Below are 26,172 nucleotides of genomic sequence, written 5' to 3' on the forward strand. Positions count from 1 at the left end.
TGAATGAATACGGACTCAGCCTTTAACCACTTACACGGGGATACAGGGTTTGCTAGTGAATGTCCCCAAAATTATAGAGACATAAGGACACAGACTTGAGAGATGGGGAGATGAGAGGTAGGGATTTTCCTCTTTTCACACCTGTTGGCCTGGCCCTAGCCCAGAAGTAATTCCCAACTCCAGGAGCCAGAATGCAGGTTTCATAATCCTGGGCTTGATGACCCAAAGCCTGTATGTGGGGGTTGGCGATGGGGAAGAGGGAGGTGTTGAGAAACAGATGCATGCTGGGCTTAGGATGATTCATGTCCCAGCTGGCTGTGTTTGGCTGAGCTTAATGAGAGTGTCTGGGAGCCGAGGGGAGAAAACAGCGAACAGGTGGGGAGAGCTCAGTGGTTGGTGGGGGGTGGGGGGGTCACCCTGGCTTAAGCTCCCACAAGGGAAGAAACTGAAAGGTTTTTAACTAGTCTGTTCTGGGGGGGAGAGAAGTAGTGGGGAGGAGAGAGTTGGGGGTGAGCAGCAGGAACAGGGCTCAGCAGGTGGCATACGCATTGGCCTCTTGGCGGATATGCTCCAACAATCCTGAGACCTGCTTCTCAAGTGACTGCAACTGGGAGACCTTCTCTTCCAGTTCCTTTTCATTCCTCTCGAATCGTTTCTCCAGCCCTGGAAGGACACCCCATGAGCCCAAATTCAGGGCCGGCTCAGTACCCCTGGTGCCAATCCCCAGTGCTCTGGGAGCCTACCTCCTCCCTCTCCACAGCACCCCTTTACATCTCACCTTCTAACTGGGTCTTGCTTCCGCTGGCTTTCCTTAAGAGCTCCTGGGCTTCATGCTGCACCCGACGGGCCCGTTCCCAGGCCTTGTTCATCCCACCCCCCAGGCTACCCACCTGGCCTTGCAACTCCATATATCTTTGCTTCACCATTTGCATATCCTAGAGCGAGAAGAAGAGAGAGAGGCAGGGACCTCCCAAGGTAAGGCACAAAGATGCCCTTCTCCCCCTACCCTGTAAAAGCTCTGCACCACAATTCACGGTTACCCAGTTGGGAAAGTGGGAGGGAGGAAAGAAGGAAATTATAAATGGGGGCCCAGGCAGTGGGTTACCGGTTGGGCCAGGATCCCCCAATTCTTGTGCCCTTGGCGGCATGGTGGTCCCATACCACCCTCTTTCTCCCCATCCCCTGCTACCGCTTAGTTCAGTGCTTTGCACACAGTAAGTGCTCAATAAATACAACTGAATGAATCAAACGGAGCTTCTACATGTTCCTCTAGTGGTGGATTTACATCCAGGGTCCCAAGGCTGAGGAGGCAGCAAATTCGCCTGCCCCTCCCTGCTGTCATGCCCTTCTTGGAGTTCAGTGGGATCAGCAGCTATTAGGCTGGGGTCTGTGGGCTGTAGCTAGAGCAGGGTCAGGAGGAGGGAGACACCAAGACAATAGGCCGGGCTCTGATTTAGAAAGGAGGCAGCGGCAGTGGTCAAGGATACCTCAGAGGTGGGTTTTCCAGATGCGGAAGAGGGGCCACCTGGGGTTGTAGTTGGTCTGGGGGGGCACCGGGGCATGGAAGATGGCAAGAGTGGCAGGGCCAAGGCCTAAGGGCGGTAAATTCCCAAATCCACCACCACCTCCCTCCCCTTCGTCAGACCGGTCTAGACCTGGCCTCACCTCAGTTGGCAAGGCTGAGCCCAGTTCCAGGGTCAGGGCACAGCAGGACTGTGTCCTCCACCCTTCCAAGTGTGCCTCTCCCTCAGGGACAACGTCCTCAGAACGGTCTTAGCTATAGGCCCAAGAATGACGGCTTCGAGGGACATTATCGAGACGGCTTTGGAGAGTACCTTCAGGATCCTGGAAAATGCCCAGACTCTGAGGGTGCAGAGCTTTCTGAGTACCCTCAGGTAAATCAATAGCTCTTAGGCAACAGACTCTTTGTGCCTCACCTTCCCCAGTTTCTTGGCAGTACTGGCGGCGTGGTCTGCCTTTCCCTCGGCTGCTTGTGCCAGCTTTCTGTTGTCTGCCATCTTAGTCTGCAGATTAGCCACCTCCCTTGAGAGTCTCTCCAAGGCCATATCCATATCCACAGCCCGTGTCACTTGCTGCAACTTCCTGTCCACCTGCAAGAGGCCCGGAGCCCCAGGAGGCATTAGAAGGATCTTGAGGGAGAGTGGATGCAAGAAGCATCTGGGCTGAAGAGGAACTGGTGGGGGTGGTGGACACCACAGACCGGAATGGAGCCGGTGGAGGGTTCAGAATCAGCCACACTCATTCTTACATCCCGAACGACGCCGTGTTCAGCTGTAGGCCAGCACGTCACTGCGGGATCAGGGGTCGTGATCAAGTTTGAAGGGGAAGAAACCCACAGGGATCTGTCCTGAGGCCCAGGCAGCCCCTCACCCCAGGGTGTCACCTGGTCTTGCCTCTGGTTCCACAGACCCCAAGGAAAGGGAGAGGGTGAGAAGAGTACCAGGGGTGCACGGCTAGCCGGGGTGGGAAGAATCCTTACCTCCCGCACCCGGTTCTCCACACCTCGCAGCGCTTGCTTTGCTTTCCGCAGCACCTGCTCTGCTGCCCTCGTGCTTTTCCGAGTCACCTCCAGTGCGCCCTGTGTTTCCACGATGGTGCCCTTCACTCCCTCTGCCCATTCCCTGTGCAGAGGCACCAGTTAAGCGCCTGGGCAGCTCAACAGCCACGGAAACGACCCCACTGCCCCTGCTTGCTGGGGCTCCGGCCCCTGACACATCCCCTCTCACCTGGCCTGTTGCCCTAGCTCCAGCAGCCCCTGGGCAGAGGCCATGGCCCGAGCAGTGCTGTTGAGGACCCTGTCTACACCATCCAGGCTACGGAGGCTGTCCCGGATCTCTTCTAAGAGGTGCCCCACTTCCTCGGGGCTGCTGGGCAGTGAGATGGCCAGAACCTGCCGGGCCACCAGCTCGATGCTTTCTGGGTCGGCTCCTTCCTCTGCAGGGACAGGGCGTTGTTCCAGATGGAGATAGACTAGGCTTTTCCCAGGTCACTGCTGTCTTCTGGACTACCTCTTCTAGTCAGCCCCTGCTGGAAGTCCCCTTCCCACCCTCCTGTCTGACCTACCCATCAGGAAGAGGCGGATTCTCTGGATGAAGTCCAACAGTTGGGCAGTACCCTTGCCCGCCCGTCCCCGGGCTGCCTGTGCTCGGCTCAGGGTCTCCTCCGCCTGGGTCTGGGCAGCCCTGGCCACTGTCTGGATCTCCAGCAACTGTAAAGGAAGCACCGTCCAGGGCCATCGGAACAGACCCAGGGCTCAGGTGGTGTGATGTGCCTGGGAACTCCTGGAGTCCTTAACTGTGGGTCCAGGGTGGGGCTGGGCCAAAAGAGATGGCAGGGCAGGAGAGGGAAGGGAAAGGGACACTTGGGTCCATGATTCCAAAAAGCAGCGATTCCAGTGGAAGAAGGGTAGGAGATCTCTGCCCCTCAGTGCTCTGCACCACAATTCTTGGCTACCCAGCTGGGGAAGTCGCGGGGAGAAAAGGAGGAAATTAAATGGGACAAGGGAAGGGAAGGTCAACTGTGCGCCTCAATCTGTGACCTTAGGACACTTGATATTCTCATCATCATCATCATCAATCGTATTTATTGAGCGCTTACTGTGTGCAGAACACTGTACTAAGCGCTTGGGAAGTACAAGTTGGCAACATATAGAGACAGTCCCTACCCAAGAGTGGGCTCACAATCTCCCCACCCCCAAGCCCACAGAACTTACGTACATATCTTTAAATTATATATTATCAACTATTCATTCATATTAATGTCTGTCTTCCCCTCTGGACCGTAAACTAGTTATGGGCAGGGAACATGTCCGCTAATTCCGTTGTACTTTCCCAAGCGCTTAGTACAGTGCTCTGCACATAGTAAGCACTCAATAAATACCATTGACTGATTGACTGAAGGGAGAGAGAGGAGAAGGAAGGAGGGAAAGAGAAGGAAAAGGGGAAAAGGGGGAAGGCCCTACCTCTCTACCCTCTGATCCTTCTGAGCTTAGTTTCCATCTCTCCGGTCTCCCTCCCTTTTCTCCCAAGCCCTGCCCTCCCCTCCCAACCTCTCCAACCTCTAGACCTCATGACCCAGTACCTGATGGGCAAGCTGCCCAAGCTGTTCAGTCATGTGGCCCAATGCTCTTGAGGCATTCTGGGCAGCCCCTAGTGCCTTCAGGGAGACAGGCAGGGCCCCAGGGCAGTTGGGGCCACCACAGTGGCGCTGCCCCAGGCTGTCCCGGCACTCCGCCCCTCCACAGGGGGACTGGGCACAACCCTTCTCACCTCGAGCCCCACAGATCTGCAATTGCATAAAATACTGGATTAGTACAGACCCCCATCTCCTGCCAGGTTTCCTCTGAGGGGCGTTCCCTGACCTGCCCCTTCTCCTTTCCCCAAGAGCTTCATCCCTCCCAAACAACTTCTCTCTCCCCCTCCTTTTTTCTTTCCCCCCCCCACCTCCCAAACACCCCTCCCTCCCTGGCTCTAACCCGCTGATTGGCTGCGAAGATGCTGAGGGCCTTAGTGTCTGTGAGCAGCCCTCGCAATTTGGTACGCTGGGCAGCCATTCCCCTTCGCAGAGTTTTCTCCGTTTCCTGCAGCAGCTGCTCTGTCTGGCGCCTGGTGCTGCGGGCCCGGCCCAGGGCACTGTTTGGGCCCTGCAGGGAGGTGTTGGCCTGGCGTTCCGCATCCCGAGAGGCTTGGGCAGCTGCCAGGATGTGGCCTAGAGTTTCTGAGGTCCCCAGGAGATCAGAGAAAAGATGGGGAGGGAGGTAATGGGGGAGAAGAGGGAGGTCTGTCAAATGAAAACATAAATAAGCAGTGCCGTTCCGGATCGGATCAATCGTCCATCCAAATGGGTATCCTGATGCTATCGATGGCGTCAGAGGACACTACTAGGATGAACGGTGTGGTGGTGGTTTTCCTTTTGGATGCCCATCCTCATGGGGATTGATAGATCATCTAACATCCCTAACGTTCCCTCCCATCCTGGACTGCTTGTCCCTGAATTTATCCAGACCCCTCTTGAGCCTCATGTTTTAGTCCTGCTCATCTTCCTGCAGTCCTGAATTCCACCTGCTTACCGCCTGCTGAGGGAAGAAAGGGCTTCATTTTGTTTTGAACCCACCACCCTCCAGGTTCAGTGGGTGCCCATCATTCTGTGGAGGGATCTGGTGAACAAGTTTTGTGTTTGCACTGTCTACACCCTTCCCGATTTCGTAAACTTCAATCACATTCCTGCTCAACCTTTATCTTTCTGGATGGCAGAGTCTTAATCTTTTCAGTCTAACGTCATTTGGAAGCTTCTCCACCGGCTCCGGTTCACTCTAAGCTATCCTTCTTGGTACCTTCGCCGGCTCTGTGATACGTGTTTCCTAAAATGCAGTGGCCAGACCTATCTCCAGGACTCCCGGTACAGAAGTTTAAATGGTTTTATAGAAAGAATGGCAAAACTATGCCTTCTGCCTTGTGTTCTGTCCCACCATAGTCACTCCCTGGAAAGCTTCAGCTCCGCAGATGAACTGAAAATCAATATCCAGGTACGTGTTGGTGCCTGCAGAAATATCACCTCATTGGAACACAGACTTTACGTAAGGTCCCCGTGGGCAGGGATCGTGTCTACCTACTCTGTTGTGGTGTACTCTCCAGAGTGCTTAGTACAGTGCTCTGCACACAGAGGGAGCTCAATAAACACCATCGATTGATACTACGAAGACCATTAGTTGAGATGATCAAAAGACTAAGGAGAGGGATAGGGATATTAGGATTAGGGCTACAACTATCAGGGGCAGGAGGGATAGTGCCGGGATTGGGGCTAGGGATAAATCAGATAGGTTAGGGCGAGGGCTGCTGTTAGGGCTTGGATTAGGGACAGAGTTAGAGAGAAGATCGAAGCTCATGTTAAGGCCAGGACTCGGCGTAGGGAGGATTGGGGTTACGAACGTCAGGACTAGGGTTTACAGACCCCCGACTGAGGGCCTGCCCTCACCACTGGTCCTGGCCTCCACGGCATCTCGAAATTGCTCCCAGAGTCGGGTGGCGGAACCATTAAGGTGGTTTAGCTCCTGAGCCAGCTTTCCCAGGCGGCTCTGCTGGCCCTCAACCTGCAAGTTGCTGCTCACCATGTGTTGCTCCACTGCCAGCAGTCCCAGCCCCAGGGCTGCCACCTCCCTCCTGGAAGATGGAAGGGTCCGGGCAGCCTCAGAGCTTGCTCCCCCCGACAGAGCAGACTTCTCAGTTCTCTGGTCCAATTTCCACCTATCATGTCTCTCCCATCCCCCCACCAAACGGACTGGACTTCCCTCCCTTTCCACCCTCTCCATTTTCTCCTTTCCCCCGCCCCCGCCCGCCTCCCTGGGCCTAAAGCCGACCCTCTGGGACCCTGTATCCCTGTATCCAGAAGTCCGTTCCTTACCTGAAGTTGTCCAGCTGGCGTGTGAGTGGCTGCAGTTGGGCTTCGTGGAAATGTCCAGCTCCTAGAAGCCCCTGTACCTGATGCAACTGCTCCTCTAGACTCCTCAGGCGGGCGCTGCTGACCCCGGGCCCCGGGCCCCCTAGCCGCAGGGCCTCGGCCTCCTGGTTCAGCCAGGCCAGGTGCTTGCGGAGCGGGCCCAGCTGCTGGTCCCAGTGTGCGAAGCAGGGGTGGCAGGGCGAGCAGTGCGGGAAGCTGTCCCGGAAGCCCCGGGCACACACACTGCAGCGTGACCCCGTGAAACCTTCCCGGCAGGAACAGCGACCAGTGAGACGGTGGCACTGCAGGGACTCGGAGCCCCGGGGGTCACAGTCGCAGGCTGCAGGGGTGCGATAGAGAGTGAGTGAATCAGAGCTGGGCCGCAGATTTCCCTTCCCCCAAAGACACTCCCAGTTCCACCAGGGAAAAACTGCAAGAAGACGGGATCGTACAAGCCAGGGTGTGTGTGTGGGGGGGGAGTGTGTGTGTGTGCATGCGTGTATACATACACTTAAACGATTTGCTTCCCTCGGTCTCCCGCCCCTAATCTCACCTCTGCACTCCAGCTCCGGGTCACCCCAGTAGCCCTCCTGGCAGTGGGAACAGGTGCGGCCCCCAAAGCCTGCCCGACAGTGGCACTGTCCTGTGAACTGAAGAGCAAAGGGGATGCTTCACGGGACCCCTCCAGTCTGGGGGCCGGCTGCAACAAGGAAAGGCGGCAACAAGGTGGGGAGGCCTCACCGTGTTGCAGGACAGATGCAGAGAGCGGGTGGGGTGGCAGCTGCAGGGCTCGCAGCCGTGGGTTCCACCAAAGTTCCAGAAATTGGGGGCACAGCGGTCACAGTTGCGTCCCAGAACATGGGGTCGGCAGGAGCAATGTCCAGTGAGCCGGTCACAGTAGCAGGGCCCAGAGAGTGGGCAGCGGGAGGGCACTGTGCCCTGTAGATTGCAGGTGCAGCCTGTGGAGGTGCAGAATTGCTCAGAGGGGGAAGATGGGTGTGTGTGTGTGTAGAGATCCCAGCTGCGCCCCCCACCCCCACAGCTCCAAGGGCCTGACCCCACATGCGCTGCTCCACAAAGTCCCATTCAGACCACAGTCTGGCCCATCTGCTGGGCAAGCCCTCCTCCTCGTCCCACCCCCAATCAGGGCCTCAGCCCAAGCAGCCGCCTCTCTGGCACTAACTCACGTCGGCAGCTGCGTTGCAGGGCGTTGCCATAGTAACCAGGGCGACACTGAGCACAGCGGGGCCCCTGGGTGTTGTGGAGGCAGCGTTGACACTGGCCGCTGCGGGGCTCACATGCTGCGGGGTCGCTAGGATCAATGTTGTTATTGCACTGGCAGGGCCGGCAGTCTCCTCCCTCCTCCACCGGCCGCCCAAAGTACCCAGCTGAGCAACGGTCGCAGCGTGAGCCTACGGAGGGACAGAGGGGAAAGGGAGAAAGGCAAGCCAAACAAAGCCGCTGGGATGGGAGAGGTGTGGCGAAGAAGAGAGAGGCAGCTAGGGATCCGGGAGGAGGATGAAGAGGAGGGGAAGGAGGAAGGGAGGGGCGTCTAGGAGCAAAACCTCGAGTCTTTCCCCTCGATTGGAGCCCCATGGGAAGCAGCTCCCCGCACCCCATAGCACGGGCCTTACCTGCATAGCCTGGGGCACACAGGCAGACGATCTGGCCAGTGTGCCCATCAGCCTGACAAGAACTGCCATGGTAGTGGCGGGAGCCAGGGTAGCCGGGGCAGGGGCAGGGCCGGCACTGCTGCCCAGAGCCCAGCACCGGGTCACCGTAGTAACCGTCCAAACACCTACCGAAAGAAGGGGCCGAGGAAGGGCGAGAGGTTGGCGCCAGCACAGGCTTGCTACCCACCCTCACCCGCCCGCTGGCAATCGTACCCCCGCCTGGCACCGCTGTCCCGGGGCCCCACTCGCCTCCTTTTCCATCCCCCTGTGAATGGGCCCTTCTTCTGGGTCTCAGTGTGCCCCCAAACGTCCCTCTAGCAGGCAGAGCTCAAGAACCGTAAAAACAAGAGCGGGCCTCATGCCCACCTCTCACAGTGGCGGCCAGCAGTGGCATCTCGGCAGGCCTGGCAGGCCCCCGTGTGTGGGTGGCACTCCTCCGCATGCCCATTGCACTGGCAGGGCCGACACTGTGGGAAACCCCACTGTCCAGGCGGGCACTGGTCACATTGGCGTCCCACAATGCTGAGCCGGCACCGGCACTGCCCACTCACTGGGTCACAGAACCTGCTGGTGGCACCTTCAGGAGAGCAGCGGCACTCTGGGGGAAGAGCACCAAGTCACGTGGGGGCAGCAACGCAGGGGCAAAGAGGCTGGGGGGGCGTCTTGCCTCACCGCCCCTGGCCCTGGGGGAACCCGCTCTTTCCCCGGGTGCTCCTCACCAGCTGGAGGCCCCACGGTGGCTCCCTCGGCCCTGCGGTTGCCCCCTTCTCCTGCCCACCTTCCATTACTCACCACCGCAGCCCGTGGGTCCGAAGCCAAAAGTGCCTGGTGCACACTGATTGCAACGTCGGCCGATCACATTGGCCTTGCACTGGCACTGCCCCCCTAGCTTGGCACACTCGGTGCTGGTGGAGCCTTGCAGGTCACACTGGCAGGCTAAGGAGGGTGCAATAGCCAAGAGGGACATTTGTTATTTCCAATTCCCCCACACGCCCCAGAAATACCCTTGGCCATTCCCGGTTCCACGACCAGCTCCTTGCTTCCCCGCGCTGCATCTCTCGGCCCCTTCTCACAGCCCCTGCGCCCCTGGGACCTGCTGGCACTCATTCCTGTCCCTCCCCCAGGCCTGTCTCTCCGCTTACTAGTCAGGTCCCGTACTTGCCCCTCGCCCCTTTTTAGTGAGTCCCACCCCACCCATGTTATTCATTCAGGTCCCAAGCCCTCATCACTCACGCAGAGCTCCATCGTGCAGAAGGGCAGAAATGCTGCACAGCAGCTCAGCGCAGGACTCAGCCAGCACGGGCAGGGTCGCCATCCTGAAGGCCTCAAGACAGCGGTATCGCTCCATGTCTTGGTGTCTCTGGGCGGCTCCAGGGTCCCCAGTGCGGAGGCCAGGGAGCTCCAGCACCCGGGGTAGCAACACCAACTTTGGACCAAGAGAGAAAGCCGAACCGTCAAGGCCTGGAGTTGGGCAGATTGGGCTGGGGAGGTGAGGCTGGGCCAGATGGCAGGGCTGGGGCCATCACTTGTAGCTCCAAGCTCAGTTGGAGTTACTTCCTCTGCTTCCTGCGGCGGAAGGAACTCCGGGGAGCTGGAGAGGACCTAGGGTGGCTTAACTGCAGGCCTTGGCTACCTAGGGGCTGGCAGAGTTGGGGTGAGGAAACTGAGGGGACAAGGCTGGAGAGTTGGGGGAGTCTGGGGAGGAAATCAGCCTGATTGGGGGGAGGGGGTCGTCCAGGGCATGGGCTCCCTCACCGAATCGAGGAGAATGTAAGCCGCCGGGTGCCACTGAGTCACTCCTGCCCTCTGCACCCGTAAGACGACCTCATACTGGGTCCCGGGCTCAAAGCAGAAAGGTTTGGCTAGTACCACGTACCTGTTGTGGGGGAGGCGAGGGGGAGAGGGGACGGAAGGGAGGCAGAGAGTCACAGGGTTCCAGGCTTGAGGTTCCTGAGCCCTCTGCCTTCTCCCCCACCCAAGCCCGCATCTCTTGGTTCGGGCATCGCCTCCCTTGCTTGGCCCGTGGTTCCCCTACCTGTGGCGGTGGGGCAAGGCCTCATGGTACAGCTGTTCAGAGGGGAGCACATTGCCACAGCGGGGGCTAGTGGGCAGCGTGCGGGCACGGATGCTCATGACGGCCTCCCAGTCCTCCGAAGACTGTGGGGAAATGAAGCAGATGCCTCAGCTGAGACAGAGAGCCATGCAGCTGGCCCTCTGTCCCAAAGCCAGACTCAGGTCCCTCTTGCAAGGGGGCTCCTCAGGGCCCCTGTCTTGGCCTCTCGCACACAGTTGCACTACCCTGCCACCTCTGTCTGGCCATCTCCTCGGCCAGAACTACCCACCCCAGCTTGGTTAGTCTCCACCCACTTCCGCTACCTCTTCGGCACCCTTGCTCGACTCTACCGCTACCCAGGCCCTCCTGGTGCCCCTGCTCCTCCAAATCTCCACCCTCTCCCCTCCAAGCTTCACCTACCTGGGGCTCGTAGCGTAGGAGGATGTCATAGCCCAGGGCAAGGGGTACGTGGTGGATGTGGAAGGAGAGTCCGGCTCCATCCCGAACCCGGGCAAAGCCAGGTCCCGTCCACGTTGGGGCCGTCCCGACACGTTCCCTAGGCACTGGCTCCACGTCAGGCTGTTGGCAAAGGACAAGTCTGGATGTTCCTGGCTCCCTCTCCCAGATGCCCAGAAAAATCTGCCCCTTTCTCTCTTTTTCGTTCTAATGCACCTCTCTACCCCTCACTGCCATTTTATCTCTACTGTCTTGTCTATTAGATTGTTAGCTTCCCGAGGGCAAGGAGTCTTTCTTTCAGTTAAATTACAGACAAAGCCTACCAAAGGGCAATGTTTAATAGACAAATTCAAACGTAGACAGACATCCCCTCTGGGGATCCGGTTCTGGTCCCATGCTCCCGACTTCCCCCTCCACTCTCTTCCAGCTTCACCCTTCTGAACTCCTGACTCTCTCCCTTGGGACCCAGAGAACACTACTAAGCATCCAGCTCCTCCATCCCTCCCCGCTTACCTTAGGAGGGAGCTGGCGGCTGCGTCGGGCAGGGCTGTGGGACAGTGGGGAGCGGGTTGGGCTCCGCTGGCGCCGGAGCCGTGGTCTGTGCCTGCTCTGTGGGCGACTGGGATCCTGGGGACAGTCTGAGGGAGCCTCAGGACGGGGAGCACCCTGAAGGAGGCAACAGCTTGGGGGTCGATGCTCCCATCCCTCCTACTCTCTTTTTTTTTTAAATGGTATTTTTTAAGCACTTACTGTGAGCCAGGCACTGTACTAACCCCGGGGATAGATACAAGATAGTCAGGTTGGTCACAGTCCATGTCTCACATGGGGCTCACAGTCTTAATCCCCATTTTATAGATGAGGTGACTGAGGCACTGAGAAGTGAAGTGACTTGCCCAAGGTCACACAGCAGACGGGTGGCAGAGCCGGGATTAGAATCCAGGTCCTCTGGCTCCCAGCCCTGTGCTCTATCCACTAGGCCACGCTGCTTCTTCTTCTTATCAACAAATACTCGGGGAAGCAGCATGGCTCAGTGGAAAGAACATTGGCTTTGGAGTCAGAGTTCATGGGTTCATATCCCGGCTCCGCCAATTGTCAGCTGTGTGACTTTGGGCAAGTCACTTAACTTCTCTGTGCCTCAGTTACCTCATCTGTAAAATGGGGATTAAGATTGTGAGCCCCCCCGTGGGACAACCTGATGACCTTGTAACCTCCCCAGCGCTTAGAACAGTGCTTTGGACATAGTAAGCGCTTAATAAATGCCATCATTATTATTATTAGAGGTGGCTGTTGGGTTGATAGGACTGAAGGTGTTGGATATTAGTTGGGGAAGGTTCGTTGGAGGAGGTGAAATTTTAGGAGGTCATTGAGGACTTTAGGAGGAGGACCAGAAGGGGACTGGGGGTGAGGGGGGAGGGAGGGGGGAGAGAAGGCAGTGCTCTTCCCAAATTCTTCCCTCAGTTGGCAACTTCTGCATGACTCATATGCTCTGGTCAGGAATGCAGCCCAATGCCAGTAAGTTGAGGGGAGTGGGAGTGGAGGCAACTTCCCAAACTGAGGAACCCAGGGGGCTATGGAGAAGAAGAGGCAAAGGGAGCAAAGAGAAGTGGGATGGCTCCAAATTTAGGCCTCTTCTCCCTGTTCTCTGTCCACCCTGTCCACTTCAGCCTCTGTCCCTCAACAAAGTGGCAGGGGTGAAGGGGCCTGAAGGGTTTGAGGGGCAAGGGTGCTGAGGACTACAATTCATCTCCATGGCTGTGACCACAGAGCTACCCTGGCCTGGGGCTCAAGCCATCTCTAATTTCCCAGGCCTCTCCTTCTGGTTCAAGCGCTCTGCCCCTGAGGCAGCTTTCTCTTTCTGTCCCCATTTTCTGTCCCACCCCCAACCCCACCCGGCTTCCCAAACCCAGGTCTTTGGTCCCTGCCACACCCTGCCTGGCCCCTTACTCACTGGCAGCAGTGGGTCTGTTGGCGGGTGCCCCTGGGCATGCTCCGCCTCATACTTGGCCTGGTCAAGGGTGGCACAGTAGTAACCGGACTGGAGTTGGTGGCAGCGGCGGCCACTGAGATGCGGACGGCAGGGGCATAATCCATCCTCCATGGAACACCTGGAGGCGGGGTGAGGCAAAGTGAGTAGTGAGTAAGATGGGAAGGATCCCTGGGTTTGCCCCCGACCCTCGCTCAGCCCCAGGGCCCCTAGGACCAGGACCCCTAGGACCAGGACCCCAGCCCAACCTACCTGTTATTGTAGGCCCCCCCAAAGTAACAGGTGCAGGGGCGGCAGCCAGCCAGGTCATTGCTCAGGCCCCAGAACTCGGGCTGTGGAGACAGGTGATAAGGAGGGAAGAAGGGGGAGGGTAGGTTCAGGTGGGTAACAGAGGATGGAGGGAGGGAGGTGCAGGGCTTTAGGGAAGAAGGAAGGCAGGGACGGTGGGGAAGGAGAGCAGGGAATGGCTAGGAGGGAGGTACTGAGGGGCTGACTAGTTGGAGACCTGGGGGCAGGAGATTCACCCAGCCGAATACTTGGAGAGAAAGGGAAACTGGGAACCAGGGCTGGAGTTGGAGGGCAAGGAAGGGACGAGATGGGAGGAGGAGCACAAGGGGGGGAGGCGGCGCAAGGAGATAGGGGGTTCCACAGGGGTGGCAGCCCTACCCCCACCCTCTAGGCTCACCAGGCACTGGCCACAGAAGCGCCCGGTGACGAAACGCTTGCAGTAGCATTCTCCGCTGCCATGATCACAGGGTGCACTACCCGCCACGGTGCCCCGGGGATCACACCTGCAGGCTGAGCAGAGACACGGGGCCACTCACACCCACTGCCCCCTATCCCTGGCAGCGCTCTTCCGGGCTCAGGGAAGGGCAGTTTCTGCCACCAGACCCTCTAGCCCCCTCCATTCCCATTCCATTTTTCCCCACCCATGACTATTCTTCTTGGCCCAGAGGGCTATGGGCAACAAAATAGGTAGGCAGGGGAGAAGGTAAGGGCCCAGGCAGAGAGGCGGGGATGAGGGGCAGATGGGGCAAAGAGGTTTGTGGGGAGTAGACAGGTCATGGGGTTCAAGAGGGCCAGGTAGTACGGGGGTCCCAAGGGATACTCACGCTGGCAGCCAAGAGGGTTGGCTCGACTGAGCCCATAGAAGCCTTGGCGGCAGCTGTCGCATCGCTGACCCCACACGTTGACCTTGCAGCGACACTGCCCAGCAATCAGGCCCAGTGCCACGTCTGTGCGCCCGTCACACACGCCTCCATCCAGGGAGCCCGCTGGGTCACAGTCACAGGCTGGGAGGTGAATACAGAAGGCTCAGGCAAGGCTGGCACCAGTGGGGCCTGTTTCTCTTTCATTCATTCATCCAGTCAGACAGTCAGTCATATTTATTGAGCACTACTCTGCAGCGCACTGTACTAAGCACTTGGGAGAGTACAACAGAACAATGCACAGGCACATTCCCTGCCCACGATGAGCTTGTAAGCTCCCGGAACCTTCCCCAAACACCTAGTATAAGTGCCCTGCGCACTTAGTAGGGTTGTTGATGAGGATGATGATGTTGATGATGATGACTGGAAAGCATTTCAATCGACTGATCAATCAATCAATAGTATTTACTGAGTGCCTACTCCGAGCCAAACACGGTATTAAACACTTGGGAGAGTAAAATAGAATTAGAAGACCTGATCCCTGCCCTCAAGGAGTTTATAACCTGGCAGAGGAGATGGACATCAAATATTACAGATGGAAGGAAGAAGGAAAAAGAAACATGCATGTGAATGAATGCCTAAATACTATAAAGTATGAAAGATGTGCACGTAAATGCTGAGGGAGACTGTGAGTACTTGAGTGTTTAGGAGGTACAGGAGTGCTGAAATGGAGATTAGGGATTATAAACTTTGAGGGAATTGCAATTAACTGGGGAATTCCTCCTGGAGGAGATGAGATTTCAGAAGGGCTTTGAAGCTGAAGAGAGCCGGGGTCTGTCCGATGTGCAGTGGAAGGGGAGTTCTAGGCAGGGGGAAGAGGGTGGGGCATCGGTAGGAGGCTGGTGGCAAGAGAGATGAAACTGGAAAATAATAATAATAATGGCATTTATTAAGTGCTTACTACGTGCAAAGCACTGGGGAGGTTACAAAGTGATCCGGTTGTCCCACGGGGGGCTCACAGTCTTAATCCCTGTTTTACAGATGAGGGAACTGAGGCCCAGAGAAGTGAAGTGACTTGCCTAAAGTCACCCAGCTGACAATTGGCGGAGCTGGGATTTGAACCCATGACCTCTGACTCCAAAGCCCGCGCTCTTTCCACTGAGCCAGGCTGCTTGAGTGGAATAAAGTGCAAGCTGGGGTGTAATGGGAGAAGAGAGAGGACAAGTAGGAAAGAGAGAGGGCTGATTGAGTGCCTTAGAGCCAAAGATTAGGGCGTTTCTGCTGGATGTGGGGAGGAATGATTAACTGTGGGAGGTCTGGAGTCAGAAAGTTGAGAATGGGCTGGAGGACTCACCTCTGCAGGCTGCTGGGGAGCGGAGGTCAGCTCGCGGGTCACGGTAGTAGAAGGGCCGGCAGAGCTGGCAGTGCTGCCCCATGGTATTGTGCTGGCAGCCATCGCACACGCCTCCGCTCACATTGCCCGAGGCCAGGAACACAGCCATGTCGAAGTGGCAGCTCCTAGAGTGCTGGTTACACTCGCACTCTGGGGAACAGGGCTCGGGTCAGCGCCCTCGGTCGACCTAGCCCACCCCCTGGTGCTCCTCAGGATGGGCAGCCGGGCCCTTACGGACACTCATACCTTGGCAGATGTGAGGGTCGCTGGGCTCCGCTGGGCGCCAAGGCCGGTCATGGTAGAAGTCCTGGCATTGCTCACAGTGAGGCCCAGATGTGCGGTGTTTGCACACACACAGCCCATGGATCTGCAACGGCAGGGAGATCGATCCCCAGAGTCTTGGTCCCCAGGCCCCTTCCCTCAGCCAAGGTCCAAACTTACCTCTACTCTCCCCCAGCCCCTCTGCCGGGCTCCCAGCCCCCTTTCCCCAAGCCAGGCATCTAGGTCGCTCCTCCAGCCCCCTGCCCTGTCCCCCCAAGCTCCGGCTGAGCCTCCCCCTCACCCCACCTCACCATGCCTGGGCTTCCAGGAGAGACCCCAGGTGCAGGAGCACACTCAGAGGCGTGGCCGTGGCAAAAACAGCTCCCACGCACCACCAGCTCGTACAAGGCATAGTAATATTGGCGCAGTCCCTGGGGCCGCCCGTCCAGCAGGTTGTCCCCTAGAGTGTGTAGCTTCGAGAAGTTGACCCGCAAGTTGGTGATTTGCAGGAGGTCTGGAGGGGGAGGAGGGAGAGGTGGGGGAAGTTGGGACGCCCCACATTCCACTGAGTAACGATTCCATTGCTTCCCTGCATTCCCAAGCCCCCAACCTGTCGGTCCCACTCACCACACAACCAAGGAGCTTCTACCCCCACCCCCGGAGCCTCAAGCATGTGGGTGGGTAGCATTACCCTGGATCTCTTGGTTGTAAGGATCATCCACCCGAATGGCTGGATCCAGCACCTTGAAAATCACCTGGGGTGTGGGGTGTTGGGGGGGGCGGGAGAGAACCAAGGAGGCCTGATCACCGGACCCAGCCCGGACCCCGCGTGCCCCATTCCGCCACGAGCTCCTGCCACGAGGCCATCCGGTAGCCTTCCGGACCACTTTTGTCCCCCTCCAACCCCATCCCCACGGGCAGGGCTCTGACCTCGCCCTGGCTGGAGGGCTCGATGTCGGAATAGCGCTGGTCACAGACGAGGTCGCTGACCCTGATTCCAGGGGCAGTGGGGACCCCGGGGAACAGCTTGCTGCAGTTGTAAGCGAAGTAGCGATAAACCTTCCAGCTGCGGCCAGAGTCGGCTGAGCGCTCAATCAGCAGGGCTGCGGGGCGGAAGGTCTGTGGGCGGGGAAGGAGGAAGGGAGAGGGGCAGGAGAAAGGAAGGTGGAGGGAGAAGGATACAGCAAGCCGGAGAAATCCCAGGAAAATTTGTCATCCAGTAAGACCCATGAGGCTGGAAAGCAGAACCTGAGGGCTCTGAGGGAATGGGGGTGGAGCAGGAGGGCTGTCTGCCTTGCTCTGCCTCTCTCCCCTTCATGCACCCTCACTCTCCCTCTCTCCCTCGGCCTGTACCTTGAACTTCATGATCAAGTGGGTGAAGTGGAACTCGCCATCCAGGTCCAGCCGAATGCTTACATCTTCCACTCCTATTAATAATAATAATAATAGCATTTATTAAGCACTTACTATGTGCAAAGCACTGTTCTAAGCGCTGGGGAGGTTACAAGGTGATCGGGTTGTCCCACGGAGGGCTCACAGTCTTCATTCCCATTTGACAGATGAGGTAACTGAGGCACAGAGAAGTTAAGTGACTTGCCCAAAGTCACACAGCTGACAATTGGCGGAGCCGGGATTTGAACCCATGCCCTCTGACTCCAAAGCCCGTGCACTTTCCACTGAGCCATGCTGCTTCTCTATTAGAGGCTAGATTCAGGCCAGCCCCATGTTCTGCCCTCCAGCCCCTAGACCCCCGCCTGGGGCCCTGAATCCTGCCCCCTTCCTCAGCAGCAAGGGTTCAAAGATCGACCTAGACTCTTTCCCCGGGGTCCTCATCCAGCTGGAGGATGGCCTCAGACCTGAGAGCCTGATGCCCTGATCTCCCCAAGGTAGTCTGGTGGTTTACAGCTAAGCAGTCTGGTCTGGGCCTCCTCTCAGGGTCCCTGGAGGAGTTGACCAGCATGGCCCCGCCCCTCACCATTCTCTGACTGCCACCAGGTCTTCTCCCCATCCTGCCGGCTCAAGTAGATGACATTCTCAATGCGGTGCCCAGCCCGATCGCCTGCCATCCGTGAATCACAGTAGAAACATTTCTCGGAATCCTGCAGGGAGCAGGGCAGTGAGGCCCTATAGGACCAACCCTTGGGCTCTAAAAACAAAGCACCCTCCCCCCTTCCCTCACTGACTCCCACCAGCCCTCATTCTCCCCATCCCCCAGCCCTAAGCCCGGGCTCCTCAGAGACACTGTTCTAGGGCCATCATTCCTCCCCCCAGCCATATATTCCCCCATCCTCCTTACAGGACCCTGACCTGCAAGTGGCTGACAATGCAGTACTCCTGGGGCCCGTGCAACCCACAGGTGGAGGTGGCACTCAGGCTACGGGCCCGGCCGATGAGCAGGTTGCCGGTGGCTGGGTAGCAGCTGCCCTCCGAGCAGCCTGGGTGCAGGAGATCTGGCAATTCCTGGGCAGGGACTCTGGACATCTTGACTGGAGAGAGAGAGAGAGAAAGAGAGAGAGAAAGACCTAGTCAGGGGCCCAGAGAGCAGCCCTTCAGGGACCCTTGTCAGGGCAGAGGGCCTAGAAGGAAATTTGGAAGTTCAGGGCCGAGATGGCCGGGAGACCAGGGATGAGGCTGGAGGCCGGCTCCCCAGGTCGAAGCTCTCTCTTTCTCTGAATCAGCTCTGTCATACCCAGTACTTACTGAGCACTTCCTGAGCACCTTTGGGGACCAGACAGAAATAGTAAGAGGTGCAATCTCTGCCCTTGAGGAACTTACAGTCTAGCTGGGGGATACGGGCATAAACCGAGCACCGGCAACCCGACGGACAGGAACATTTTTGGGATACAAGAATCAATGGGAAGTCATTGGAGATTTTTGATGGGAATGATGTGTTCTGACTGTTGTTTTAGAAAGATGATAGCTACAGCTGCCTCCAGGCAAGCCTGAAAAGGGAGAGGTGGGGAGACCATCATGGAGGCTGTAACAGAAGCCCGGCTGGGAGGAGATGAGGGCTAGTAGGGGTGGATCCACGAAATATTGTAGAGGATGAATCGGTAGAATTTAGAAACCAACTGAATGAGGGAAGTAAATGACAGGGAGGTGTCAAAGAGGACACCGAGGTGGCGAGCTTCTGGGCCACGGAGGATGCTGGTGTTGACAGTGATGGGAAAGGGATGATGATGATGATTGTATCTGTTAAGCACTTACTATGTGTCAAGCACTATTCTAAGTGCAGGGGTAGATATAAAGTTGATCAGGCTGGACACAGTCCCTGTTCTACACGGGGCTCACAGTCTAAGTAGGAGGGAGAAAAGGTACTGAATCCCGATTTTACAGTTGAGGAAACTGAGGCACAGGGAAGCTAAATGACTTGCCCATGGTCACACAGAAAGCAATTAGCAGAGCTGGAATTAGACCCCAGATCCTCTGACTCCCAGGCCTGCCTGCACTCTTTTCACTAGACCATGCTGTTTCATGATGAGGCAAAGATGAGGAGTTCAGTTTTGACCATGTCAAGCAAAGAACCCTGGGATTATCTGGCAACTCCTCTTATCCTGGGGGATCTAGGTGTTTCTGCCAGGCCAGGCCTTGCCAGGGGGTCTTGGATAGTGGCAACGGGATCCCAGGCAGCAAGCTAGCCAGTTATCCACGGCCTGTTGGTTTCTGGATGAGCTCTGTGGGTTCAGTTGGGACTGGGCTGGACCTGGGCTTCCCAAGGGCTCCCCGTGGCAAAGACAGTTGGCAGTCTGGACTGACAAGGGAACCTGAAATCTGGTCTCCTTTGGCATAAGGGAGCCAGAAAAATGGGGGCAGAGAAAGAGGAGAGAGCCAAGAGGAACGGGGAAGGATGAGAGAAGGAGTGAAGGAAAGTGGGGAGGGGAACTAAACAGGGCCAGAGGGCGAGGGGACTGCCTTACCTCCTCGTCCGCCCCTGACGCCGCCACTGGCTGTCCTCCACCAGTATTTCTGCCCGGATGGGAGTTTCTGGTGTGGCCGGATGATAGGTTTCCAGCTGTGCCAGAAACTCCCATCCACATCCTGGAAGGGCCTTGTCGGCTGCAGTGGCAATGGTGGTGGCAGGGGGTGGTTACTGTTGCTACCTCCTCTTCTTCAGCCGTGGCCATAGCTGCCGCCACGACCAAGAGGTTCTGGGTCGTCAAACTAGCCGAGTGCGGGAGACTAATGGGTCCCCATCTTGGGCCTTTCAGGTGGCAGGGCATAACCCCAGAGCCCACGACTGCCCCGCTTAACGTGGGTACTTTAAACTGTCCTGGGCTCTTTCCTGCTTCCAAGAAGCCCGTGAAAGCTCGGTAGTTCTGGAGCCCCTGGAGGAGTATGTTCGCCGGGGTTTGGGTGACCCTGGTGGTGTCCCAGGCTGAACTGGAACCCTGGACCTATTGACCAGAAGAGATTCAGCCCCCCAGAAGCCCTCATTCCTGGGGTCCCAGGGCTGGGCAGATCAGCCCACAGACTGCCGGTCTGCATTCAGCCCAGAGTGGATCAGCAGGAGGCCACGGCTGAGTGGCCTCTGGGGGCTCTTTCAGCTGGGGCTGGGAGTGGAGGGGGGCACCTAAGCTTGGCCCTGACAGTCACCTCTGGCTCAGGAAAGAACCAAATGAAGTAGCAGAATAGCCAGAGGCTTGGGCCTAGGCTTCCTCTCCCCCTCCAGCTGACCCACCACCCTGGTGGGGCAGGAGGGGGTTGTAGAAACTGGCAGCTGCTCCCTCTCTAAGGGGGGTGCCTGGTCCGGAGCTGGAGCCCACAATGAATTCTTCTGGGAATTGTACCCATACAGATAGCTCCCTGGGAAATAGCATTTGCATATTGGTACCCTGCCACTCCATTTCTGCCCCAAAGCTGCAACAGCAACTTCACTGGTGAAAATGACAGCGGATGAGAGGCCCCCTTGCCCTGGGCCTCCCCCTCCTTAGGGGCCCGTAGGTGCACTTACCCAGAAGCAGCAGCAGCAGCACCTCCATGGACAGCAGGGAGGGGCCGTGCCCACCGAGGCCAGGCCTGGAGAGAGGTCAAGGGGAGTGAAGAACCCCAGCAGGGTCAGCACGACCGCCAGGTCCAGTGTGCCAGTCCACCCAAGATCCGGGAGCTGGGGTCCGACAAGGAGGTGGTGCGGACAATCCCTGGTGAGGAGGGGTTGGCGGGGGGGGGGGATTCTCCCAGCCCAGTGGAGAGAAAATCCTTGGGTCATGCATCTGCCCAACCCCTCCGGCTGCCCCATTCCGGGCCTGGCAGACACCACTCGCTACTCACATTGATGAGCCCATCCAAAGGCAGCGAGCTGGGGAAGAAGAGAGACCGGTGAGAGGGTGGGGGTTCGGACCTAGAAAAAGCTCTCCCCCCACTCCCCAAATGCTTCCCCAAGGTGAGAGGACCCAGGCAGAGGCAGAGCTGGTGTGGGAACTCAGACCAGACAAACACAACTGGCACGGAGGGGCAGGCAGGCGAACAACCCCCGCCCCTTCTCCCTCCCCCTGTGCCGGGCCTGAATGGGGCACAATTCTTATTCAAATTGACTGTGCCGGCTTTGAAAGGCCTCTCCGTCTCCCCGGCCACCGGAATGTCACAACCGATTCTTTCTGCTCTGCAGCATCAGGGTTTTAAGAGGGGGAGCGGCCCCCGTGGGGGATGGCTGGGAGGGGGAAGCCGGGCCCCCGGAGTCTGGGCCTCAGAGATAGGGTTGGGGGGGATCGGGGTGCGTGTGGGGGCACAGCTCACAGATCTTCAAACATGTTGTTGCAGTGGTGGGGGGGGCGGGGGGCGGCGGGTGAAGGGGAAGACTAGAAATTCTTTCTCCTTGGCTTCACCAAGCTGAGAATTAGACCCAGACATCTGCCGGGGGCTCAAGGGGAGACGAGGGTCATGAACAGGAAAGGAAAGCAGGACAGACAAAGAGACAGAGGCCACCCTAGGGGAGGGGGCCACCTTGGGAGGAGGGGTAGCTGAGAGATGCTGCAGAGTCTCAATGGCTCACAGGGACAACTCAGAATCGGATGTGACCTTCCTGGGTTAGAGGCCCAAACGGATCCAAGCCCCAGCTCTAGCTTCCCCGGAAAAAGCACCAGGGAAAACCAGGTGCCAAGCAGACATCTCCCTGAGCCTCCGGGAGGTGGGGAGACTGCACCATACTCGCCCAAGCCAGTGCCCAACCCTCTGCCTAGAGCTGGGAGGGAGCAGGAGCTACCCAGAGGCTGACAGAGACAGGGAGAGAGAAGGAGAGGGAAGAGAGAAGAGGAGCTTACAGCTCCTGTGTCTAGCTCTGGAACCTAGGGACCCAAGTGAACCCTGCCCCTGCCCTACCTGCCCCTCTGCTGAGCTCCCAGCTCCGCTTTCTGACTCCAGCTGGCTCCGGCCTCAGGGCAGGTTTTTCCTGGTTGTTGCCTCCTCCTTCTGGGGAGTGCCGGGGGTGGAGCCAGGTGAGCTGAGCCCAGGTCCCTGTGCTGGCTGGGCACAGCTTGCAGTGTGTAACTGGTTTGTGTGGCGGCGGGGTGGGGGCTTGTGCATTAGAGGACAGGGAGAAGGGGCCATGGATGCTAACAGTTAGGAGATGTTATGGATTCTGGAAGCAGGTGTGTATGCCTTTGTGTATGTTGGGGGGTGGTGCTTAGAAGCAGGTGCTGAGAGTACAGGAGGAGGGACCTGTGGACTTTAAGGTGCTCCTCCGACTGCGGGAGGGAGAAGTGCCCACAAGCACACTTGCCTTGACCCTGAACATACTAACCTCTGGTCTGGACCTTTGGTTTAAGGCCCTCCAAGAGACCTCTGAGGAGTCTGCAGTTCGGGCACTTCAGGTCCAGTCTCTATTCCCCGAGATCTGCTGGAGGTTCAGTCCTACACTAGAGTCAGGAAACCTGTTGCCCCTCCCACCCAGGCAGGGCTGAATCCTGCCCAGGCCCGGATGGAAACGTTTTGGGGCCCCGTGCCAGGAAAGAATCGGGGCTCATTTCTTACAAAATTCAAAAAGCAATCTTAAGCATTTTTCGATTTCTTGTTCTGGCAAAGCGTAGTTACGTAATTCACATTCTTTAAACGCAATACGGTGAGATATTTTTCAAAAGAAATAAGAAAAGTTTGATGATGTAGTTTAAAGAAAAAATTAATCTGTGTCTTATTTAATATGAAAAATTATAAAATGGGAAACAAAACCTGGGGGCCCAGCTGGCCTCTTCGGTCTGGGCCCGATCCTGCCCTCTGACCTCCTCCAGAAGACCAAGTGAGGGAAGGAAAGAGGAGAAAAGAGGGGGAGAGGAGGACAATCGTGGGGAGAAAGCTAGGAGGCTCTGGCTGGACCACTGGAAGAAACAAATGGGGACAGAGGACCCCAACCAATCAATCGATCAGAATTAGTTATTGAGCACTTCCTGTGTGCAGAGCCCTGTTCTGAGCATTTGTGAAATACACTGGAGTAAGTAGACTAGATCCCTGTCCCTTCAAGGAGCAGAACTTGAGGCTGAGGAAGTTGGAGAAAGAAGAGGGCTTCTTTTGTCCCGTTATGCCAAGCTCAAGACCTCGGCCTTCACAGGATGCTGCCCCTTCAGATTTGAGGCCAATATTTTCCCCGAACTGTTAGAAGCGGTCTCCTCAGCCAAATCTTTACCCTTTGTGTGTATTGCTCCCTAGGACGTCCGGAGCTGGGGAGAGTGTGAGGACCGGGGTGAGTCCACACTGGGGGTGGGGGACGACTATGTTGTTACCTAGGGCCAAACAACTGCATCAATGCCACAGGGACCTGCCTGGTGGGGAGCAGGTGGAAGGGGACTTAAGCCTCAATCCCAGTGCCTTATTTTGGGTAGGGAAAATAAATGAGAGGACTACGGGGGAGGGGGTAACTAGCTCTCTCTCTCTCTCTCTCTCCCCTACCCCTCCAGCACATTATGTTGCGTAGGGAAAATAAATGAGAGGACTATGAGGGAGGGGGTAATACACACACTCTTTCTCTTCCCTCCGCCCTCCCCCTTCCCTGACGTAATAGTGTTTAGCTGCTGGAGAAGGCAGACGCTTGGGCTGCTTGAGGAAAAAAGCTACAAGGTATTGTCAGGATAGGACACAGGCAGAGAAGTGGGAGGAGCTGGAGAGGCCCCGTATGAACTTTCTTCCTGAAGCAGTACTGAGTCACACCAACATGATCCCGAGCGCAGATTTTTTTTTTAACTCTGGGAAGGGAGTAAGGCAGGGCAGAGAAGTAGGGTTAAGGGAGGCCGGCAAACAGCTCGCGTGGCCACTGCTTCCAGGTTGGGATCTGCGTGAGAGGTAGCTTGCGGAGAAAGAGGAAGGGGAGGAGAGAGAGGAAGGGAAAGTAGGGGTGGGGCTTTATGTAGTGAGTGGGGGGCTGAGGGTGGTCATTACAAGAGGGAGCCATATGTGAGGCAGATGGGGGAAGAAGAAGGGAGGGATAGGGTCGGTGAGTAGAATGGAATAGGGCAGGGGCAGAGAGTGAGCGAAAGCAGGCAGGATATCTTCTCAGGCCTACTTGCTGCCCATCACCATGTGGCACCACCAGCTGGCTTGCACAGTCCAGCTGAGCGCCTCACAAGGGTCAATCTGGGCCAGGAAGTGTGGTCTGGCAGTTGCCCCGTCCTGTTTAGGCATCAGTGCCTCATGTAGGTAGTGCAAATCATGAATGCACATAGCTCAGGGATGCCCACCAGTGCCATCAAGGAGCACAGCAGAGTATGTAGGAAGCCTGCCTTGGCACGCAGCGCCACAGATGCCTGTAGGCACAGCTCCTAGACTGGGGTGAGGTCATCCTGTCAGCATCGCCCAGCCCTGAGGTAGACAGGTCAACAGGACGCCTGCCCTTTAACAGAGTGTGGTCTAAGTTTTCCCTCCTGGGCCCAGTCCCACCTCCAAAGCCCGGTCTCCTTCCCCACCTCCTAGTTCATTCCCTATCTCTGCTAACCAATCAGATCTTGTGCTCCCCTCCCCTCACTCCCTGCCTGGTTCAGCCCCATCCCCAAACTGATCCATTTTCCCCGACTCTCCTAAAGGCCCAGAATTGGTTTGGTCCAGTAAGCACTCACTTGAATGAGCCTCTCAGCTGGTCCACTTTGATGCTCCTCTGGATCCCCTTTGACCCTGCATTTAGCCTGAATGATATTTGTTGGGCTGGATTCTTCACTTCCCCTATGGGAGGGGAGAAGTTTCTACCCCAGCCCCTCGCCTTCTGGGCCCCACATCCATCAGGACTCCAGTGCCTCGTCTTCTAGTCACTCTATTCCAAGCCAAACTTTCCCAAATTCCAGCTCCAGCTCTACCCTTGCCCCATGACACTGGAACTTATGGAACTTGTTGGGAACAATACAGGAAGAAGAAGTCGAGGGTGAGGACTAATGGTACCCGTTCCTGTTCAAGTCCCAGGAACCACGCTTCCTATGACCCAGGATGTGTCCAAAGTCAATATGCAGCAGGTTCCCTGGAAAGGACACATGTCTTTGATCACTGGGCCTCTGGCACCTCCAGCAGCATTTTTCTCTCTGGTAACCCCAAGGCTTGCTCCTGTGCCCCAGTTCCTAAGATAGGATGGATGCCCATGGGCATCAAGCGTGTGTCCCTGGATATCGGACTGCTCCCTTTAGCTTTACCCTGTTCTGCATTCATGATGTTGCCATCGTGTAGTCTCCCCCAGTTGCCCAGGACATCACAGATGCCCAGGATGTAGGTGGAAACACAGTATTCAATGCAAGATGGGACAAACCTTTCCAGAGTTGCATAACACTGGAGGAAGCATACCCGGGAGGCTGGTACTCCTCTCTCAGCTCCATGACACCCATTCATCCCTCAAACTCTCTCCTCTGCCCCACTCCTTCCTACCCACTTCCATGAAATCCCCATGCTCTAGGGAAAGGGTAGGGGGGTGGAATGGGGGAGGAGGCCAAGTTTTCTTTGGAGTGGCTGCCAGACTTGGGCCCTGGGAATTGGCCCTTTGGCCTGCCCAGCCCAGGGGTGTTCCCTCTAGGGGAAGGCTCTGGGCTTCCGGCTCTTCACTGAGGCCCCATCTATTCTGGGATCCTAGGGCTTAATCTTGTCTCAGTCCCCTTTTCAGGTCGTCTCCTGTCCCTGTCCCAGTGCCTATTCCACCCAACCCTTAAACCTGCCCTGGTCTCCATCTCCTGTTTTCCCCTCTGCTTCAGACTCAGCCCCAGCTCCTACCCACACTGTCGCCACATCGGCCCTTTCTCTACTCGTGCCCCTTTTCCACTCCCCGCTCTTACCTCCCACCCCTATCTTTACCTCTTCCCTCCTCTACCTTCTCCTCTGCCCTTATCTCTCTCCTACCCCAGATAAATCAATCAATGGTATTTATTGAGTGCTTACTATGTGCAGAGAACTTTACTAAGCGCTTGGGAGAGTACAGCAGGATTAGCAGACACGATCCGGGCCCATAATGAGCTTACAGTCTAGAGGGGGAGACGGACATTAATATAAATAAATAATTTATACAGATGTGCCCCTGCCCCCCTCTCCCTCCCTTCTCCTCCCCCAGTTCCAACCTTCTCTTCCTCTGGGCACTTGCTCCAGAGCCATTCATCCTGTGCAGTGTCCTTGAAGACAATGCCACTGCCCCCACCACGGCCCCCCTGCATCGTGGCAATGATTGTGGCCTCTTGCACCTGCTCAGTGAGGCCTTCCAGGATCCTGGTCAAGCACAGGGGTGAGGGTTGGGCACGTTTGGGGCCGAACCCAGAAACCTCCTGGCCCTGTTCTGCCACTGGGGAACCCCCTTGGCCCAGGGT

General features: G+C 57.1%; 1 protein-coding gene across 1 annotated transcript; it reads right to left on the minus strand.

The window, feature by feature from the left end:
- On the minus strand, positions 1–20,763 carry LOC119950313 (laminin subunit beta-2-like). The gene is made up of 35 exons (XM_038772594.1): positions 20,693–20,763; positions 20,376–20,440; positions 17,732–17,910; positions 17,400–17,523; positions 16,778–16,851; positions 16,355–16,543; positions 16,116–16,179; positions 15,736–15,938; positions 15,410–15,530; positions 15,125–15,313; positions 13,735–13,914; positions 13,308–13,420; positions 12,875–12,954; positions 12,587–12,743; positions 11,152–11,304; positions 10,603–10,761; positions 10,165–10,286; positions 9,885–10,005; positions 9,363–9,555; positions 8,922–9,065; positions 8,496–8,727; positions 8,091–8,254; positions 7,644–7,868; positions 7,198–7,415; positions 7,010–7,106; positions 6,421–6,796; positions 5,995–6,179; positions 4,496–4,737; positions 4,102–4,305; positions 3,085–3,229; positions 2,748–2,955; positions 2,501–2,642; positions 1,938–2,111; positions 779–935; positions 1–663 (listed from the first exon to the last, which is right to left on the minus strand). Exons 1-35 carry the CDS (start codon positions 20,704–20,706, stop codon positions 530–532), a joined length of 5,547 nt encoding a protein of 1,848 aa, XP_038628522.1. The 5' UTR covers positions 20,707–20,763; the 3' UTR covers positions 1–529.
- Positions 20,764–26,172: the final 5,409 nt, after the last annotated feature.

The sequence above is a fragment of the Tachyglossus aculeatus genome, chromosome X1 (genome assembly GCF_015852505.1).
Source record: "Tachyglossus aculeatus isolate mTacAcu1 chromosome X1, mTacAcu1.pri, whole genome shotgun sequence".
Lineage (NCBI taxonomy): Eukaryota > Metazoa > Chordata > Mammalia > Monotremata > Tachyglossidae > Tachyglossus > Tachyglossus aculeatus.